At 45.4% G+C, this 22,105-nt stretch overlaps 1 protein-coding gene across 1 annotated transcript in view; it reads right to left on the bottom strand.

Annotated features, from left to right (window-relative positions):
- Window positions 1–10,178, bottom strand: part of Adam12 (ADAM metallopeptidase domain 12) — a 311,142-nt gene extending 300,964 nt beyond the window's left edge. The window contains exon 1 of the mRNA XM_078024409.1: window positions 9,525–10,178. Coding sequence (XP_077880535.1) covers window positions 9,525–9,612 — 88 coding nt within the window. The 5' untranslated portion in view covers window positions 9,613–10,178. The remainder of the gene's footprint in view (window positions 1–9,524) is intronic.
- Window positions 10,179–22,105: the final 11,927 nt, after the last annotated feature.

Raw genomic sequence — 22,105 nt, 5'->3', positions numbered from 1 at the left:
CCTCAGCATCAAGTAAAGATAAATAAAGGTATTGTGTCTTTCTACAAATAAAGAATCTATTTTTTAAAATGTTGATTTTTTTGGTAATTAGAACAAATTTTAAAAATTTAAAAAAGAAAGATATATATTAAAGAAAAAACAAGTTGTAGAATTTTGTCAATACAGTAGGGAGCCATATGACTAACATTTAAATCCAAAACCAATATCAGATATTGATTAGAGAGTGTGTGTGTGTGTGTGTGTGTGTGTGTGTGTGTGAGTGTGTGTGTGTGTGTGTGTGTGTGAGAGAGAGAGAGAGAGAGAGAAGAGGATGGTCCAGGGGAGAGGAGGGGCCTCAACAGATCTTTAACATTTTACCTCATTAAATTTTAAAAATCCTGCACATAATAAAATCTAGTTGGCAAAAATGTAAGTGTATAACTTATTGTACATGTTTTTTTGCAATTTTTCAGTTTTTTATATTTTATGAAAGAATGAACAATGAGGCCCAAATTCTTTTCCATTCATCATCTTCATGGTCATACATCAAATTATACTGAAATTGGCTGGAAAAAAAAAGTGATTTTAATTTAGAAAATTTACTTGGCAGGCTCCATTTCAGAAGTGCGCCTATCCCAGAACCCAGAGAGCAGGAGCACTGGCAGGTGCAACCCAGACTAAGCCCAACGCAGGTTCCCAAGAACACGCAAACACCCAGGATGAACAGCAAACAAGGCTCTTCCACAAAAGCTTGCCTCCAGATCACAGGTGGCACGAGGACACTGCTAAAGCAATGTGGGAAAGGAAGAGTCTTCAACATCAGTGTCACTGGACCCATAGATCAGGCCCAGTCCACGGTACTGGCATCTGATCTACGGTGGGATCCAAAAAAGAACCATGGAAAAATCTGAGGAGGAGGCTGCTGAGCCGGGAGAGGCCCGACGAGGCCTCAGTCTCAGATTCTGAAAGCTGGCGTGAGCACGGCGTCACCACTGCCATCCGTCCCCCTAGGACACGGGAGCCCAGGGAGTATCCTGTGACCACCACTGATGCACCAGGACGCAGAGACTTGATCAGGCTGAGTGCTGGGCTGACTTGCTGTCGGTGCTGGTGAATTGGTACTGGTTTCTCCAGGAACGGGCAGCCCACCTGCATGCCTCCCGGCCCTCACACCGGGTGTGAGACAACTAACAGTCAACAGTAACGAATCGGATTCCATGGAGCCACCCTCCAGCCAGAAGGAACACGAGGAGATCACTAAAGAAATGGGCACCCACGTTAAGAAGACTGGCTAGAACCCTGACAGCACTCATGTCCCTTTCTGATTGGAATGGCGGCAACGTGCTGTTGTCCAGGGCTAATATGCCTTGGATCGAGGGAGGGAGAGTCACATGAAGAGGGCAGTGCCAGCTGATCCACGTTTTGGAAACTTTAGATTACACCCTACCACCACTCGTCCAAGGGGCAAGCCTCTGTGTCTGCCCCACAGGACGTCTGTGACATTGAACTGAGTGGCACTGTCCGAGTGGGCCAAATGGAGACTGCCATTCTCAGCCCAGCATAGTGGTCACCTTTGCTCCAGTCAATGTCCCAACTAAGGTAAAGTCTTGAAATGCACCATGAAGATTTAAGCAAAGCTCTTCCTGGGGAGAGTGTGGACTTCAGTGTCAAGGATGTGTTTGTCAGATGGTCACTATGGCAACATTGTAGGTGACAGAAAAACAGGGCACCAGTGGACTCAGCTGGCTTCACCGCTCAGTTGATTATCTTGAACCAGTCAAGCCCGTCAGCCGTGCCCCTGCACCACACAGCTCACACTGCTTGCAAGATTGCTGAGCTGAGGGGAAAGGCCGGTACCACTCCGGAAAGAAGCTGGAACACAACCTGAGAGTCTTAAACCTGGGAGGCCCCTGTCATTGATGGCAACTACAGTGCAGAGAGCTCTGCTCACTCTCCCCCCTCTGTCCTTCTGCTGTCCATGAGACAGATAGTTGCCACCATGTCATCAAAGTATGACAAGAAGGCTGTTGGAGCTGGTGAGGTCATCCATTCTGCCCAGAAAGCTAAACAAATATCAAATCTAAACCTATCACCCTGTCTTAACCTTAGTAATAATCAACCACTCAGAGCCACATCTCCATGGTCATGTGAATTGCTACTAAAGGACAGGTTAGTGGCAACAAAGCATCACGACATCTTCCGAAGAAAAGGAGGATTTTTGTGAATCATTTGTGTATTTGTGTGTGTGTGTGTGTGTGTGTGTTTGCATGGACATTTTAAGCTATTTGTTTTTAAAATCAGTGCTTTTTGATGGAAACAGCTTGACCAAAAATCTGTCACAGAATGTTAAGACCCACTATAACAAAGTTTAATGAGGAAAAAAAATAATAAACAAACGAAAACAAACAAGCAGAACCTGGTTCTCAGATCACTCTCAGATTCAAGTGAGCAGAGATCCCAAGACAAAGGCTCAAATCCTATCCTGGCTTTAATTACAAACAGAAAACAAGGAAACATTTGGTTAAAGTGTGGGTCAGTGCTCACCATGCCCTGCTGGGGGGAAGGAATGTGCAGGGACATGGGCGTTCCAAGAATGGATCATCTGAACCGAAAGGGGAGGGCAGATCTTCCCGCAGTTGCCTGATGAGGCTGCCCGATGGTTTTAAACAGTCCTGAGTAAGCTAAGCTCTTAATGTAGCCCTGGGATGACCTAAGAGCTTCCAGGATAAAAAATATCAATATGAGGCTGGAATCTTTGGCTTCTCCACCTCGTCTGTCAATGGAAGGCAAGGTAACCGGGCATCGAGCAGAGCACAAGGAAACACAGGAAAAAATGACCTGCAGAAAGTCCGAGATGGAATCGGCAGCCTGTCAGAAGCAATATCTGAAGCACACGTTTCAACTGGAAAACAGAGTTCATTTGAGCTGCAGTGTCATTCGATCTGGAACCAAGCTAATTCTCCACCTCGTTGCCACAGGCGTTATCGTGATGCCAAAGAGAGAATGCAGCTTACAAAATGTTCACCGCCGCCTTAGAGATGCCCTCACATCCACCACGCTGCAGATGGGTCCTCTTCTGGAGCTGGGGGCAGTACTGGGAAAGTGGCAGGATTCCTGCACCAGGATCGTGCGAGACGAGCACAGCACCAATACAATGCCTGGCACCAGTGCGTTCCATCAGTGTCCTTGTAGGCGACCACATGCTGATGTGACAACTTCAGAGTAAATAAAATGCACAGAAACTGTCTCGTGAAACATTCTGTCTAGATGATGTTGATTTCCCTCCTCGACCCCTGAGGCCTGGAGATATAGCGCTGACCAACACTGCTCCCAGTGGGTACACAGAACCCGAAACGGCTGCTCACACCTGCCTTGTGAATCACGGTATTGCAGAACAGTGTAGCTTTAAAAGGCTCCAGGAACACACTCTGTACAAAAACACAGGGTTTTCTGCCACAATAATGAGTTCGTTACAGCATCACGTACATCAGGAAGAAACGTGCTTCATTTCTTTAAATGATGTAGCATCCTTTCTTAATTTTTTTTTTTTTTACAGTTTCCACAGCTGCAACACTTATCTAATTAGGTATATGTTGACTTGGAGTTTTTAAAGATGTTGGAAAGAAAGCTTCAAAACATTTAAAAGTGGATTTAATTTTTGTTTCCACAAGGAAGAAATAGAAAGAGTCAAAGGACAAGGGAGAGGAGGAAGCAGTCTCTATCTGCGGAGCATAGTAATAAGAATGTGGGCTGGCTTCTGATGGGCATGGCAAATTCACAGGTATTTATCTGTCACCACCTGAAATCCTACAACAAAGGAATACTCATCATGACAGCCAAGACCTGGGGAGAAGATAACATCAGGGAAGAGGAAGCAGAAAGTCTTTGAGAGATGGAAAGAGACAGAAGAGTAGAGAAGAAAAAGCTGGAACGGAGTACTCAAAAGGAGAGGAAAGAAGAGGAGAGGGGAGGAGAGGGGAGGGGAGGGGAGGGGAGGGGAGAGGAGAGGAGAGGAGAGAAGAGTGGAATAAATACCCTGGAAAGGCTCAGGAAGAGGGCCCTGAACATCGCTAAGGGCCAGTACAGGCTGGGGCTAAAACAGCAGCCGAGGAGACGTCACAGCCCTAGGTCCCTTGCAAAGCCAGCACCTCCAGGGGCCTGACCTCCTTCTGCACAGATAGGTATGCCATAAGCAGGGAAGTTCAGAGCTTACAGACTCTCAGACACAGAGGAATGTCAGTAAGTGCCAAACTAAAGCAAAAATATTGAAAACAAACAACAACAACAAAGCATTATGAGATGACATCATCTTTACCCTGTTCCCCTGCTCAGCTCACAAGCCGACAGACAGCCAGGCGTAACTCTCTCTAGCCAGAGGCCAAAGGACTTTTTAGACAAACTTACCAGCCTAAGGGGTGGGGGCAGAAATCAGGGGCATTGGGGGTTTCCTGACAAGATAAAGGCCTACCAGTCAATAAATCAAGCACCTCCAGTAGCTCATCAGCATCCCTTTATTAAATATTAAAAGAGCCAAAAGTCGCATTTGGGGAAAGTCAAAGATTATGGCAAATGGGGGAAAGAATCTCAAAAGTAATAGTGAACATAAAGTGAACAAAGGATGCTTAGCAAGTAAAACTACACTCAGAGTTAACAGAAATCTGGTATCCACTATTAAAAAAAAGAATAAGACAGTATAATAAAAGAAAAAACACTCAGATAGCAAAAAACATCGCTTAGAAATTAAATATATGGTAGCAAAAATTTTAAAAGAACCAAAAAAAATTAAATTAAATAGAAGGGTTGGGAAATATAGCTAAACAACTATGCCAGAAAATAGAACAAAAATGCAGAATGAAAAATAGATGAAAAAACTGAAGAATATTTTCAGGAGAATGAAGAAATAATACAAGAAAGTATACTAGAATTCTACAACATGAATTTTCAAGCTGAAATAGGTGACTGAGTTCCCAACACATTACTGGTAAGAATCTCACTAACATACATCATTGTGAAATGTAAAAACCACAGTGACAAAGGGAAGATAAAGCTTCTAGAAAAAAAATACAACATTTAAAGGATTAACAATCAGAATGTTATTAATTTTTCAAGCAGTAATGGCCATAAAGACAACAAAGAAATACCTTATAAAATACTGAGGAGATATGGTTTTCACCTTGGTATTTTATACCCAATCAAACTAGCAAACAAGGATGGAATGACTGGAAACTGTACATATGTAGTTGTAAAAATATACACATACATGTGTATAATATGTACACACATATGCATGCATGGTGTAACACATATGTTCCTATCTTTTCCTTACTCACAGAATGCTATTTTGTTTGAATCACAAAATGGGTACAGCAAAAAATATTACTTTTCTACCATCCTATGCAGCAAAAGATGGCCTCGTCATAGACTGGCCAATGAGATCTATGAGAATCTGCTAAAAGGCTTATGATGTGATTTTCCTGATAAAAATAAAATTGACTGGCTCTGGGTTTTTTGTTTGTTTGTTTGTTTTTTCCTCTTCTTCCCTTTTACTGCTTAGAATTCCAGCAGTCACCATGAAATCATGAGGTAGCACCATAGATTCAGAAGCTAACATCTAAGTATGGCAGAAAAAATGAAGGAGATTGCCTGATTATATCACTGACCTGCTGCTACCCAGTAATATCAGCTACTAACTGCTTACTTCACAACTGTTTGTCATGTAAAGAAAGAAAGAAAAACTTTGAAAAGTTACTGTGTCGGGTTTTCTGTTATTTGCAGCTAAAATCATCCTTGACACATTTACAAGTTCTCTCTCAAACGCTCTTCCTTAGGAAGTTACTGGAAGATGTGCTCCACAAAAATAAGGAACAACTTAAGAAAAAGTTATGGTGCTCAAAAAATGGGGGATCCAACATGGGAAGGGTAAGAGAAGAATTTCCAGCATCTTGATACTAAGTCATGAAACAACAGCTGAAATGTATACCTACAATGTAGCCTGTTCATGTTGGAACCAGAGGGTAAAGGAGCCCAGGAAAGATGATACCAAGTAAAAATAAATGATTAGTAGTTCATCTGGTGTGCTGAAAGGAGCATTATAGTATATTATAGTATTTCCAGAAAAGTTGGAGATAAAGCAGAGATTGTATGACAAGAAAAAACAAAAACCAAAATAGTTTTTTCCTGTTCTCAATCTCAATAAAGAAGGCTTCACCTCTGATCACCGAAATATGTAGGGATTTCTTCCCATTAATAACCAGTTCTTCAGTGAACATTCACTGGGTGTCCTAAACTTTAACTCAGTTCTGACACTATCTACCCAGAGATATCTTCAAAGGATCTTAACTTATGATCAGCACTTCAGATGCTAATCATAGTCTTAGGTTATCACCTCTACTTCTAATCAACTGGATATAAGTAGTAAACAAACAAGCAAAAAGAAAAGGCAACTATTAACTCTAGGGAGAACAATAAATTGCTATAAATAGGGGTCTCATGATCCCCTCCTCATGCCTGATTAATTTTCTGGGAGGGTTCACAGAACTCAAGGAAACATGTATTATATTTGCTGGTTTATTATATTAATGAAGGCTACAATAAAGGATGTAGATGAACAGCTAATTGGAAGATACATAAGACAAAGGAAGGAGGTAGGTGCCCTTCACATGTTCAGCAATCTGGAGACTCCCAAACCCCATCATAGTGGGTTGAAATGGAGATTTCATGACATAGGGATGACTGATGACATCACTGTCCATTAATGATCACTGGACATTGAGGTAAGGCTGAAAGACCCAACTCTCTTTCACTGGTATTTCTACTGGTCAGCCCCAATATCCTGAAGCTACTTGGAATCCACCCCTTCCCAAAGCCACTAGTCATCTTATTAAACATACAAAAGACACTTATCACTCCAGAGGTTCTGAGGAGCTATGTGCCAGGACAGAGTCCAAATATTTATTACTTATTATGTCATAGTATCACAGTTTGGTACACAGAAAACAAAATGAAAGTAAAACAAACAAACATACCAAAAAAGAGAGGCAACTATTAACCCTAGTGAGAGCAAAAAAGTTGCAAAAGGGATGAGATAAGAGTTATAGGACACTGCCTGGCTCAACTGTGAAAGATATTTGCAAAGTCTTCATGAAGAAAACGTTGAATTTTTAAAAATTATGGCAACACTATATTGAGAAGTTGGAAAGAAATATTGAGGTGTCTGTGGTAGAGTAAGCAGAGTGGAGAATGAGATTAGAAAGCGAAACAGTAAGTCATAAAGAGATTTTGATTTTCTTTCCCAAGAGTGAGAGAAAACCATTGATGAATAATATTAAATAGGAGACTAACATGATCTAAATCATGATTGAAAATAGTGACTTTGGCTATGGCATTGAACACACCTCGTCAGGAGGAGAGGAAAAGTCAGTTGCTAGTGAGTAGGTTGCTACCATAGAGATAAGAGTTTCCTAAAGAAGGAATTTTTAAAGCAGCCTGGATTGGCGGGGGCGGGGGGGGGCACATTTTAGTTTGAAGGATGTGGACAGATGGGAATATAGGCTGGAGTTTGATTGCTTATGATGAGGAAGGGGAGACTCAGAGTGACTTCCTAAGTGAAGGGGAAGTAGCCCAGAACTTGTGCCATCTGAGCCAGGCCTCTGGAGAAGGAAAAGGACATGACCACTGAATTGGGGACGACTTGGAAGGGGAAGCCCTTGGCAGGAAGGTTTGGAGTCCAGAGTTCTGTTTTGGGGCCTGATAGGGTTTATTTGTCACAGAAGGTACCAAGAGGGCAACTGTGTGGAACTCAGGATAATGGACAAGGCTGGAGGAGGACCCAGAATGTGCTCTGCCTTCAACAAGTTTTCATTCCTTTTGCCATCATGAAGAAATGTTTCATTATGGGTTTCTAAACAACCTCAATGACATGATTGGAAGGCACTGATTAATACTTGGTACTGAGAATCCAAGGGTAAAGAAGCAATGCATGGTTTCCGTCTGGGGTCACATCTATTCTAAGGAAAACTCTCTCCACCAAAGTTGGAGTCATAAAATGATAAAAGCCCAACCCCATGAAATAATTTCCTATTGTTCACTTGATTCAATAGACATTTTCCTCTAACAAACACCTATCATCAGTAGACTTTTGTTTTTGTGAATGGAGCATGTTCCAAATTAAAGACCACCTTATGCACACTTTGGGACTGTTTCTATTTTTTTTTTTTGAAGTTCCTTTACAATAAACATTCAAAAGGACCAATCTGTAAGACTTTCAAGACGCTTTTGACTACCATTATTTTCATTTGCAGGTCATGGGGTTCCTCAAGAGTCATCTGTGTTCTTCTTTCTGGGCTTTCTCATTCCTTCTTCCTTTGTGCAATCCTTTTATTTGATCACTAATTCCCAATTTGGTCTTTATTGCTGTGTGGATTTTAACAAGAACCGTGTTTTAGCCACATTACAGTAGGCATGGTGGGGGTGGAGGGTAGCAGTGGCAATTGCGAAATAAAACGTACCATAAAGTGGTAACGGTTCGTGATTGAGGCCAGTTGTTGAAAAATAAATGCCTGTTATATAGAATCATAGAAATGCGGAGTTTGAGGCCAAGGCAAATCATTCTTTGGTGGACTGACAGCGCCTCTAGCGGCAGAAAGAAGGCGACGGAAGCGGGGACCAGAGGAAGCTCACGAATTTTTAAAAAGGCACCTGCTGAGTGAGTCCTCATTATGCAAACAAGATCCACAGGTGTCCGATTTTAAGGGGATTCAACTCGAGAAAATCTAAGTCTGTAAAACAGCTATAAGATATGCACTTTGATTTAACTCTGAAATGAGGATCGCTTTACACGACGTTGATGTAAGCGAATACTATGGTCAAGAATCTGTGGATAGACAGATGAATTTGGCTGAAGTTTGGCCGCTGCCTACGGCTGGGAAGTGAGCTGAAAAGGGCGGAGAGGGATGTAGTAGGTAAGAGAGTCAATTAAAAAAAAAAAAAAAGGAAAAGAAAAGAAGGGAGACCACGGGGAATCCCAGCAGGCACCGCTGCGGAGGAGGGTCTGGTTCACCTGCGTGGCTACTGCCCGACCCCCAAGTGCATCGGTGGGGGAGGCAGGGAGTGGAAAGAAAACCTCCTCCGAGAGGGTTGACCCAGAAGGGGGGGTGGGGGGCTCACCACGGGACAGGTTCAGTAAGACAGCCCCACGAGCATCATTCGGGGCGACACGTGTAACTGTCAAGATATAGAGACGTTGGAGCAAATGTCACCCAAGAGGGGAGGGGACGGGAAGTATCCCAGAGCTTGTGCCATCCGAGCCAGGCGCTGCTGGCTGCTTCAGGGCCGCGAGCCAAAAGTCCCCCCCATCTTTCCCTTGGGAATTGGCACCTGGGAGGGGATCGCCTCGCGGCTCTGGGCACGCGAGCCCGGGGCTCCTCAGATGCGTCCCAGTGCGCCGCCTCTCGGGGTAGCCCGGGCACTCTGCAAGCCCCAAAGCCAGAGCAGCGCGCGGTGCCCCGGGCGGGGTGGCAGGCAGCCTCCTGGGCTCGGTGACTTACCTCGGGCTGCGCGGGGCGCGAACAGAACTGCGGCCAGGGCGAGCAGCAGGGCGCGGGCGGGGGACGCGAGCGGCGGGCGCGCTTCCATGGTCGCCAGCCTTCCGTGCAGCAGCTCTCGGGGCCCGGCGGCCAGCGCTGCACCATCCCACGCGGGCGGCGAGTCGGGGCCGGGCGTCGCGGCCGGAGGGATTTCCTGCTGCAGCGAGTCAGCTCCGACCCCTCGCGCAGAGCCCGCGCGGCGAGGAGCGAGTCTAGCTTTTCATTTTTTTAAAAAAGTTTCCCCGTGTGTGCGTGCGCGCGCGCGCTGCTCTGGCACGAGCCAGCCTTGACCGTTGCAATAAATGAGCAAACTGCCCGAGTTGGCCCGGGGACGAGGAAGATTGTTAGTGAGAGAAGGCAGGCCTGTGAAATGGATCCACGGCCAACAGTCACCGTTCTCATCACCACGGAACAAATTATCGTCTCCCCCGCGACCCCTCCCGCCGCCGGCGTCCCGCGGGTCCTAGAGACCGCTGCGGGGGCCCCGCCCGCCAGGGTCCCGCCCAGCGCCGCGGCTCTCCCACCCCAGGGGCGGCTGGTGCAGGGCGCCTCCTGGACCGCGCGAGCCGGCGGCACAGACGTGGCTCGGTGGCGGCTCGGGCCGGAGCGCACACATCCCCGCCCCGGGATGATGTGGCCGCGGGGCCCCGGGCGCCCGGCTGCCAAGAGCACACGCGGCGGCACGGTCCAGCTTTCCAGGCTGAGCCTGGAAATGATGACTCGGTCGCTCGCTGCCGGCTCGCCGAGAACCGGCGGGACCAGAGTAGCGGGTCTGAATGGCGATCCACAGCCCGGGCTGGCGCCGTGGCCCTAAGTCCCCAAACAGGCATCTCGCCCCGGAGGGATAGGTCTGGGACTCGCAGGCACGAGGCACCTGGGCATGGCGCTTTTCATGTATTGCTTCAAATTCCACGTTGATCTTTGACCCATTTGGCCTGGATTCCCAGAAGGGTAAACTGCGACTGTTCCTCAAACTTCCCTGACCTTAAGTATTTAGGTTGGCTGCTAAAAATAGACATTCAGGGCGCCCTCCTTTGTCTTCAGAATGAGGCTCTCAGGCCATGGTACCTGGTAGCACAGGGGTTGGGAGAAACACCACCCCATCGCAGGAATGGACCACCTTGCCTTCTAATTCTAGTGTTGGGCTAGACAGCCTCCTGACCCTGGGCGTTAACTCTGTCACAGGCATGTTGCCCTCACTCTGACCATGTGACCAGCAGAAAAGCCACAAGGACGAAATTGGCTGGGTATATTAAGAATGGTGGGCACCCACCTTATGGTGCTACTGTGGTCCCAACCCTGGGGACTTCTGCCACCCTAGTCCAGACCAATGAACTTAAAATCTCTGAAGATGGGCAAATGCCAGACAGTTTTCAAAACCACAGGTGATTCTACTGCTGCCAGGGCCAGATCCACCCAGGGAATCCACCCTGGTCCTGAAACCTCCCAAAGGCTCCTGCCACCCTCTACTGTGCATGGTCCTTTCTCACTATCTCCCCCTAACCGCCACACCTCCAGGTGTTTGCAGTGTTCCCAAACAGCAAATCAACCCCCTCATCAGATGTAGAGCTTTTTAAAGGTGTGGGGGAAAAAGTCAGAAGTACTAGCTCATCGGCCCCTTCCCAGAACTCAGTTTCAGGCCTGGAGTAAGGCCCCAGCTGAAATCTAGCCCTGCTATTAACCAGTTTTGCATGTCCTTCTTTGTTTCACTCATTCATTCAATCAGAACAAGCAGTGCCATGTAGGGACCTAGGAAGCCAAGCTAAAAAGAAAGGCCTCTTGCCTTCAAATTTTTCTGTCTCATAATAAGACAATGAATCAGCATTATCAGACAGTGTGAGCTGGTTGCTTAATAATAATAAGGCTGTTCCTTAACTACTATGGTATTTATTATATGCTTTGTATGACCTGAGTACTGTGCTAAGGTGCTTCATTGCATTATTTCAATCCCATGTCCAAATATCCAGATGAGAGAGTGTAGCATACAGAGTCAAGAAGCTTTTCCACCACATAGGGAAGAAGTAGGTCAGAGCCCAGCCTCAGTTCCGTTGGAGGTACAGCCTGTGTCTGTAACCCTGAGTTCCACCCTTTAGTTTTGGCATCTGGTAAGTGACATTAACATGCAAACCTCCTGGGGTGGTGAGCACAGAAGGAGCTAATGCACAGGTTTCTCAACTACCTGGTCCTGGGCTGTTTGCTAAGGTTTCCAATCCTCAGCCTTTGGGGGGCGATGGGGGGGGCGTTGGTTCTGATTTTGAAGGATATGTTTAGGTGATTCTGTTACTACTGACTTCATAGAACTTCAGAATCAATGAGTAAGAAAATTGAAAATTGTTTCCTTTGTGGTTCATGGCAGACCTGCTTTAGGAGGAGCACAGCTGTTGGCCTGTTGACTCACTGTGACTACGGAAGTGCCCTTTCACAATGGCCCTGATGTGTGCTGTGCCTTGGGCCTTATTCTCTCTCCTAATGATCCATTTGTTTTTTCTCTTAAATATTCAGCTGTTGCTCTTCACAGTAAAAGTTATTGTGTGTGTGTGTGTGTGTGTGTGTTTTAATCCAGAAGTTGCAAAGCTTTCTCTAAAAGGTTAAATGTGCCCTAAGACTGTCCTTACTTTTCCACTGAAACAAAATAGCCATTGTAGAAAAAGAAAATCCTAGCTGCAAGCCCCGGCTGGTCACCCCTCTAATCTGCCCTCTCTGTGAAGCCAGGAGCCTGGGCTGACACCCTATCCATAAAGACTTCACGCATGTCAACAGCAGCCAGCTAAGGCAAAGAGCAAAGCTTGTGTCCATCCGGCAGATGGTCTGCCTTTGGAAGGGAATTCTGCCTCCTCATTCATAGGAAATGGAAGCCGACATTACATTCAATACCGGATTGTTAGGTAATGGTGTAGGGTCAGAGGCCAGGATCTGCTCATTAAAATTTCAGATAGATGGCTTGTTGTCCCTTCCTTTCTAGAAGAATTGACCTTTGCAATACTGTTTCCTGTGTGCTATTTTTGTCTAATAGCCTGGGCACTCACAATGAACAGGGCACTTATTTCTTACTCAGGCTTACATTTAGCTTCATCCTCTTTGAGTACAAGCAGATGAAAAATGGAGGCAAAATTTCCTACCCCAGGATTTGACGGGCAGCCACTCATGATGGGGCAGTGAGTGAGTGATGGTCAGCTTCCTCACAGCTCAACCTCATGATGGAACTCCAGACACAAGCTTCCAGAACAGCTTTTATCTCTCCAAGCACAGTTCCCAAGGCTTGTTGCAAAAGTAAACAAACACAGTGGCCCCGTGATTAAGATTCTTGGAAATCCTTTTATTTCCATCTCTTGAGGAGATTGAAAGTCCTGCTCCCATCGGCCCATAAGAACACAGAGTCTGCTTTTCTTTCCATGGATCTCACTTCAAGAACTCGAACTTTCACCTCCTGGAAATCTGTCCCCCTATCAGCCTCCTGGGCAGAACCCACCCACCAGGTTCATTATCGCACCAAGTCAGTACTTAAGTAAGTAGCAGCCAGTCTATATGCTGAAGCAAGCCAGCTGGGGCAGGGAACACGATCGTGGATGCTCTGGGTCAGAAGGGGTGGGGTGGGGAAGATGAGCCCCTCTCTATGCAATGTGTCACCTGCCAGTCGACCCTCAGCTTCCCCACCTCCATACACTGTGATGGGAACTCATTACTTGCCCCCCATCTGCAGCGACTGAGCACCTGGGAGGAACCCCAGTGACTGACATGTCCCTCCTGGCTGCACACGGTGGTCTCTCCTGCTCTTGCTTGGGAGAAAGGAGTGCAAAGTCAGTACTCAAAGAAAGGCCAATGGAATGTCAAAAACCAACACAAGTTTAGTGAGGGCTGAGCCTGGTGACACAGCCCCCATGTGACACTGTGAGTTCTCAGTCTGACCCATGAAGGGCTTCCCCCTTTACTCAGGTCCCTCACTCTGGGGGAAGCCAGCCACCACCCCATGCTCCAGCAGCCCATGAGAGACTGAGAGACCCTTCTCCTGCAGGTGCCATGGCAGCAAGTCATCGGGGAGGTCACATTTCAGACAGGCAGCTCTGGGTACCCCACGGCAACTCCTGAGGGCCCCTGAGTAGAGCTCTCCGGCTAAGCTGCTTCCAGCTGCCCACCCCCAGCAACATCATGAGATCACAAATGTTGTTTTGAGGCGATACTGTGTGTGTGGCGGGGGTCGTGGCACAGCAACACTAATGCACATTTCAATAAAGCAAACGCTCTCCACGCTGTATCCCTCCAGCTTCCCGGATCCTGATCACCTCCATACCAAGGGCACCTCCCTTCCTGTGTTTCAGTTTTGAGCTTGGGTTTTAAATAAGGAGGCGGTGGGTTCCAATTGTGTCCTGCTGTAATTATCAGCAGCGCTGCGTCCCCTCTCACGAGCTGTTTTAGTCCGCTTTTTCACCACTGTGACTTAAAGGCCCAACCAGAACAACTGTAGAGGATGAAAAGTTTATTGGAGGGCTCCCGGTTTCAGAGGTGTAAATCCATAGAAGGCCAGCTCCATTCCTCAGGGCTCCAAGTGAGGCAGAACATCATGGCAGAAGAGTGTGGAAGAGGGAGGAAGCTCACATGATGTCAAGAAGCAGAGAGAGAGATCTCCACTCACCAGAGACAAAATATATACCCCAAAACCAATTCCCCAAAGGCCACCTCCTGCCGCCACACCCCGCCACTTCAGTTACCACCCAGTTAATCCCATCAGGGATTCACAAACCCCATCATTTCTCCTCTGAACTTTCTCACACTGTCTCCCACGTGAGCTTTTGGGGGACACCTCACATCCAAACCATAACACGGTACCTTAATCTACAAGCAGTGGCGCAGTCCTTACAGGGGATGTGTGGGGGCAGGAGGGGGCAGACACGTGCTGGGTGCCATCTTGGCTCTCTGCTCCTTCTGTGAGGATGGATGGGTGAGTGGGGGTGGACTCTCAGTGATGGCAGAATGACCGTAAACCCAGGCGTGGCAGGAGCCTCCGGCCCCAAAGCAAAACCACATCAGGCAGGAAGTGGCACAGATTCTCTGAGCATCTTCACTGCATGCTCAGCCAGTCACGCAGTGATCTCTTCTAAACCGCCAGTTCTGGAAGCTGCAAGCCATCTTCTTACCAGCTGCTGAAGAAGCTGCAGGCTTCGCTGAGGGCCGTGTCTTGAATGCAGCAATGAGAAACGGTGATGGAAAGTTCCACTTGCTCTCCAGTAGGGAGACCCTCCGGAGGAGGCCAGGGCAACCTCCACTGGGGTTCCCTTGTTCAGAGAGACTGCATGGACTGGGGGAACTGGGCAGGGGAGGACCTGAAGGCTCTCTGGGGACAAGCCAGTTTCCATATCTGGTCTCCAGCTGGTTTCCTCTGGGAAAGGGGCAGGGCCTCCTTTACAATAGCTGCAGGGAAGCCCATTCAGAAATGCTCACGTGAGGCCACTCCTTTACCTCATCTCGGGTGGCACGTTGGCCACCTGCCTATTATTCGGGGCTATTGAAATCAGAAAATAACTGGACACGGGTCTCTCTTCATGTACTTGAATCCAGTTCCTGCTTCATCTTTACTGTTTTAGACAAATCAACCCCAATTTCTTTAACGTGCCTCTCAGGTCCCATCACTCACGTTTGCTGCTCTCCTTTGGATCCACTCCAACTTTTTGATTTCTCTTAAATGGAGGCAGCTAAGGGAGGACTCAGAGCTCCAAGAAGGCTCTGTGTGAGGCCAAGGGAGGCCAAGGGAGCCCGAGAGCTGGTTGACAGCAGGTGGTGGGGTCTTTGTCATCAGGAGTCCTGGAGTGCTTCTGCTTCACCATGAAGGAGCAGTCCTGGGCAGTTCTGGGGACTCTGGCTACTAGACGCAAGTGTGGCTGGCCCTCCATCCCCTCTGCTGCACAGCCTCGCTGTGGTCCACAGGGCTCCTTCTCTGCCATAGTTATTTCAGCCACTCCCTAGATTTCAGTCTTCTGTGATTCTGATTCTCTCAATTCTGCATCCTGGTGGGCACTTTTATCTGGACTCCTTTCTCCCATTAACCCCTGAATGAATTCAGAAAAAACGTACAAGTTCTAGGGCTAGGACCGATTGTCCTTTCTCCTCCAGTAAGCTCTGGTTTGGCACCTAATGCAGCTTTCATTTTTAGCAGTTACCAAACATTGAAATGCTCATCTCCACCAGCTCCTGGCACAGCGGGACCCTGCCCGTTGCCTCGAGCCTACAGACACCCATCAATAGGGTAAGTACAGAGCTGCCTCCCTTGATGTAAATTTGCCAGTGTTCCTTTCCCATAGTGTTCCCAAGCCATTCTCACAAGTGATTTTTCAGCATGCTTTATCCCAGGCCAAATTGAAAAACCAAGAACCAAAAGTTGAGCAAACATGCCCAAACACTAAGGGCAGGGCAGTTCCTGTCCTAAAACACCTCTTAGTCTTATGATATAGAGAATGGCTTGAGCCCACAGAAAATCACCCGAGGATGACATCTGCCCTGCAGCTGCTCTGCCCCAGGCCCCAAGAGCTCATCGCCCTTATGGAACCAAATGAGCCTCGGAGTCATGCGCACAAGCAGAACACCTGGGACCGGAGGCTGAGTCTGTCCGGCTCCGAGGACCTTCTGTTTCATTTCCTCCCTGCTGATCCTGGCTCAGAACTTCACGGTCCTATTTGGCTCCTTCCCTATCTTTTCCCTTAACTGCACCCTTCATCAGGTCCCCCTGCCTCTGTCCCCCAGCCCCAGGGCTAGACAATCACGGTGACTCCTCTAGAAGTCAGTCCCTGGCCCCCGGGGCTCCCTGTGCTATCCCAGCCACTGCCATGCAGAGGCCCTCCCAAAACGAACACCCTCAGAAGTTTAGTGGTCCCCATTGCCTTCAGAAATAGATGAAATCTGCTTCCTGGGACGTGCAAGGCTCACTGGGGAGAGCACGGCCAGGGCTCCCAGGCTTACCTCTCTCCCACCCCCAGCACAGCCCCTCCTGCAGCCCAGCGGGCCCTCCGATGTCTACAAAATGCTTAACACTTGGTGGTTTTTCCATATGCTCCTCCCAAAGTCAGAACGAGCATCCTTCAAGGCCCACAAGCGGCCACTTCCTCTGTTATGTCTTTTCTGCTGAATGAAGACTTCCATTTTGCTTCCAGGTTCTGGGTAGCCAAGCTGCTGGGTGCCGTGACCACTGCTGTGCACCCCTGTAACCGCTGCTGTCAGCAGGACAAGACGGGGATCCCTGGAGGAGGCTCCTGTCTTGCTCACTATTGTATCTGAAATGCCTGTGCCTAGCCCAGAGCCAGGCAAAGAGAAGGGACAGTAATTAATGTGAGAAAGAGCCACTGTGCCAGCAAGTTCCCACTAGGGCCTTGACAAATTTTCCTCTTTTATGGTTCTTCCATCCAGGCTCAAGATCGGTGATTCCAACTATGTATATTTATTGCTGAGGTCCAAGAAGATAAGTGGACAATATTTTATTTCTCTTCGAAACCAATCCTCCAGTAACCTCTCTCCTTATTCCAGTTAAGGCCCCTGACCATTGTAAATCAAGTTAGAACTGATTTTTACAGAGCAGCAATCTGTATTGGGATACGTTTTATTGTCTAAAATCCTCGACTTTTTACTAAGTCTATTACTTCTGGTACTATTTTAAAATTTAATAGAAATAAAATGAAACTTACTTAAGGTTCCAAACAACCTCAAACTATGTTTTGTTCTGGTAATCAGACAATGGATACGGAGTGTGGTTACTTGAGAATATTGCCAACAATGGAAAAAACAAAGAAGAGCCTGAGTCAGAATAATTTGAAACCAGAAATGTGTGTGGGTAATAACTCAGAAATTTATGGTGAAGAGCCCTGGATATAAAATCAAATATGGTGGTTTTTTCCCTTCTTTTTTTAAAATCACAATCTCATAATATTGGACAGCCCCCCGCTCTGGGGGAGTGCCAAGAAACCTTACAAAATCTTGGGAAATCAAAATCCTGCACCATCAAGAAAGTGCTTTCTCTCCTGGGGTGAGATGTAGATGTCGTGTGTGCCACGGGGAAGATGCCCCATGGTTGTGAGAAAGCAGTGGCACCATGAGAAAGGAGGCCAGGAAGTCGGGTAGGAGCCAGTTCCGAGAACTGACCCTTCCGGGCACATCCCACAGCACCACGGCACCACCCTGGGTGGGGGTGTTGTGGAACTGGGTTCCACATCCAGCTCATTTGCACGGAAATACCAGAAGCATGATCTCATCATGTGGTTTTGCACTTCAGAACCAGCCATTTACTCACCTGTCCACAGAGAGAAGAAAGCGTGCTTCTCATTCACCCCCAAGCAGAGTGCGGCCCCAGCCCAGGCCGGGCTTCCGCGGGATCGTCAGGCTTAAATCTGCTGGCGTGGTCATGAAGACCAGCACCAGCAATCTCTGCATGGGGAAAGAGAATGCATATGACCGGTCCTGGTGTCACCTGGCCCTGACATGTCCCTTTAGGCCTTTGCAGAACAGGCATTAGGGTCTAAGCATGAAGGCCCAGGGAGCTAGGCCTGGAGCCGGACCTACTTCCTGTGGTTGGATTTATTGCAATTGGCCTACTTCGTGGTTCTTTTGCTGACCTACTTTTAAGTTCTATTTTGGAAAGTGACACAAAAGTCTCTTATACTCCTGCAAAAGAAGAAGAGGAATTAACTTACGCTCAGCATCCAAGGACATACACACACCCGAAATCAGGGCTGCAGTAACTCTCCACAAAGGAGCATTTTTGTGTGTGTGTCACAAAAACACAAAACAAAAAAACTTGTCGGAGAATACTTTAAAAACTGTTAACAGTCCTTTCAAAACTAGAAACATATATGTGTTAATTTATCAGATGCTTGTTTTCTGGGAAGATTCCCGCAGGACAATGTCAGTGTGTGTTGGTGGAAAGCCCCCTCTTACAGACAGGGCCAGGCGACTCGTTGGTGAGTCAAGTCAGAATCAGACACAGATGCCCCCTGAAACTCCCCCTCTGCTCAGGGTCACTTGAGTCAGAGGCTGAACATCTGAGTTGCTACCCCACATTCAGCTGGTGGAATAAAATCCTGTTTTATACGAGAGGTTTATGTTTTGGACCAGATATCAGGCATCCAGGTCCCAAATGCTCCTCACAGGCCTCCTGACAATACTGCTATGATCATGGCAATCACTCTTCAATGAGCACTTACGGGGGTCCCAAACTTCATTTGTTATGTATAAACTTCCCTATTGCCCTGTCAGGCACATTTTCTTTTCCTGTGTTACACATGAAACACTAAGGCTCAGTGATATTAAATAAAGTATTCAAGATCTCACAACTAGTAACAGATGCCCATGCCAGGACTCAAACCTGAGTGTGCCTAATGGCAGAATCTGCATTTTCTTCTCCTAAACCAGATCACCTCTAATAAAATAGATTTTACCCAGGTTTGTACTTCAACCCTGGGATCATCCTGCTACCAGTAAACTGCTTGGTTTCCGTCCCCTATATAGATTTTTAGGTAAATTAAAAATCAAAAGATACTGAATACAACATTGTGTCCTAGATTGAATCCTGGAACAGGAAAAGGACATTAGTGGAAAAGCTAGTGAGAGGGAACAAGACCTGGAATTTAGTTAACACAGCAGACTGACATTGGTATCTTAGTTTTTGCAAATATTTTCATGTTGTTTCAGATGTGGACAATAGGGGACAATGGGTGAGGGACATGGGAGAACTTCCTGTGCTGTTTTGTAACTTCTGTTAAATATGAAACCATTCCGGAATTTAAAAGGGAAAATAAAAATAGGAAAAACAGCAGATCTCTGTGGTTCCTGACTGGGCAACTCAAATCAACACTCAAATCAACACCAAGTAATATTTATCAAGGCCAAGCCGACATGTGGAATAACATTTTACAATTACATATCAATGCACTGGGATTAATAAATCTATTTAAAAGTGCTACTGAATGAATTATTGATTTTTATCTTTATATATTTCCTTAATCAATGAATGCTAAAAATGAAACTATGATATGCTTTAAAAATCATTGATATTTTCCAAAGCTAGATAGAGCATGTGGGGCTATGCTATTATTTGTTCAAGAAGTTGTGATATGAACATGTATCTGTACCATTATACAATTATTGTATTGCTTTAAAAAGAAAAAAGAAGAAATCACAAATAATTTTAAAAGTTATTCCATATAAGTGGATAAAGGAATCAAGTCAGGAAAGAAAGAGATTAGACTTCTCTGAGTATACTTTGGTACATAGATTTGGTTTTAAAACTGTGAAAATATTTTTACGTTATTGTAAAAGAAACTGACATAATAAAAAATTAGACCCTAGAAGTCAAAAATAAAATGAAATAAATTAACCTGGCTATATTTTGATTAACTACATGACCACAAATAAAGAAACTATTCCCTGAAACTTTAAAATATAAAAAGAACATAAGAAAAGAAACTATGTAACTAGTTTTTAACAATCATGATATTGGCTATAGGGTTAGGGTGGTTATTCTGAGATATAAGATTAATTAAATCCAAATTTAAAACCTAAATTCCAACTGAAAGTATTTGTGTAAACTCATGATGTTTTTTAATTTTCAGAAAAAAAAAACTTTTCCCAATTTTATGCCCTGAAAAGTTCAAAACATAGTTCAAAACATTGACCGACCCACCAGTAATGAGTGCTTCTAAAGCCAACATGGCAACTTCCAAGTACCATTGCCCCTTAAACTCAAGCAAGGCTTCCAGATCTAGGGTAAGCAACATATAAGGTGACCCTTTAATGTCTTGTCATAGCAGAAGAAAGAGGCTATCAAAGGTCACCACAGTCAAAAGAACCCCGGAGCTAACCTAGGCTTCCGTTATTCAAAGGTGGGAACATTTGAGTAAAGATAATTTAGTGCATTGAAACACACCAAATAAATTTGTGTTCATGAATTCCTTACAAAGATTTTTTTTAAAAAGGATTTTCTCCACTTCTGTAGGTTCTAAGAGAGATTGTTTCCTTTGCTGTGAAGAAGCTTTTTAGTTTGATGCCATCTCATTTATTCATTATTGATTTTGCTTTTTGTGCTTTAGGATTCTTATTAAGGAAGTCAGTTGGTGAGCTGACATATTGGCGGGTTGGGCCTATATTTTCTTCTAGCAGGTGCAGGAGTTCTAGTCTAATTCCTAGGTCTTTGATCCACTTTGAGTTTTGTACAGGAATAGCGATATGGGTTAAATTCCATTCTACTACACATAGATTTCCAGTTTTTCTAGGACCATTTGTTAAAAAGTCTATTTTATCTCCAACATATGTTTTGGGAACTTTTATCTAATATCAAATAGCTGTTTTTATGTGGGTTTGTCTCTTTATCTTCTATTCTATTCCACTGGTCTTTATTCCTATTTGGGTGCTAGTGTCATGCTGTTTTTTTTACTATAGCTCTATAGTATAATTTGAGGTCACTTTTCTCACTAAGGATTGCTTTGGCTTTTCTGGGTCTCTTACTTTTCCAAATGAATTTCATGACTGCTTTTTCTACTTCTGGGGAGAATGTCAATGGAATTTTGATGGGAATTACATTGAATTTGAGTAGCGCTTTTGGTTGTATGGCCATTTTGACAATATTTGTTCTGCCTATCCAAAAAACATGGAAGGTGGTTTCATGTTCTAAGGTCTTCAATTTTTACCTTCTTGTTAGATTAATTCCCAAGTATTGTGTGGGTGGCTATTGTGAATTTGATAGTTTTCCAAATTGCTTTTTCAGTAAGTTCATTATGTGGGTAAAAGAATGGTACTTACAGGTGTTAATTTTGTATCCTGCTACTTTCTTGAATTCATTTGTGAATTCCAGAAGTCTTCTGGTGAAGGTGTTTTTTTTTGGGGGGGAGGGGTCGACTAAATATATGATTTTGTCATCAGCAAATAGAGATAATTTGAGCTTTTCTTTTCCTATTGGTACCCCTTTAATTTCCTTCTCTTGCCTAATTGCTCTGGCTAGAGTTTCAAGGACTATGTTGAATAGGAGTGGTAAAAGTGGGCATCCTTGTCTTGTTCCTATTTTTAGAGTGAATGCTGTCAGTTTTTTTTTTTTCCATTCAGAATAATGTTGGCCTTGGATTTATCATGTGTAGCCTTTACAATGTTGAGGTATGTTCCTTCTATCCCTAGTTTTTCTAGTGTTTTAATTTCAATGAGTGCTGTAGTCTGTCAAGTGCTTTTTCTGCATCTATTGAAACAATCATGTGATCCTTGTCTTTTAAGTCTGTTGATGTGGTAACTTACATTTATTGATTTCCATATGTTGAACCAACCTTGCATCTCTGGGATGAAACCCACTTGATCATGGTGCTCTAACATTTTAATGTGTTTTGTATGCACTTTGCCAACATTTTATTAAGAATTTTTGCATGTATATCCATCAGGGGTATTGGTCTGAAGTTTTCTGTTCTTTAAAATGTCTTTATTTTTATTTATTTATTTTTATGTGGTGCTGAGGATTGAACCCCGGGCCTCATGCACGTGAGGCAAAAGCTCTACCACTGAGCCACAACCCCAGCCCCTGAAGTTTT

The sequence above is a fragment of the Ictidomys tridecemlineatus genome, chromosome 1 (assembly GCF_052094955.1).
Source record: "Ictidomys tridecemlineatus isolate mIctTri1 chromosome 1, mIctTri1.hap1, whole genome shotgun sequence".
NCBI classification, from domain to species: domain Eukaryota; kingdom Metazoa; phylum Chordata; class Mammalia; order Rodentia; family Sciuridae; genus Ictidomys; species Ictidomys tridecemlineatus.
This window is presented reverse-complemented; position numbering and strand designations above follow the sequence as displayed.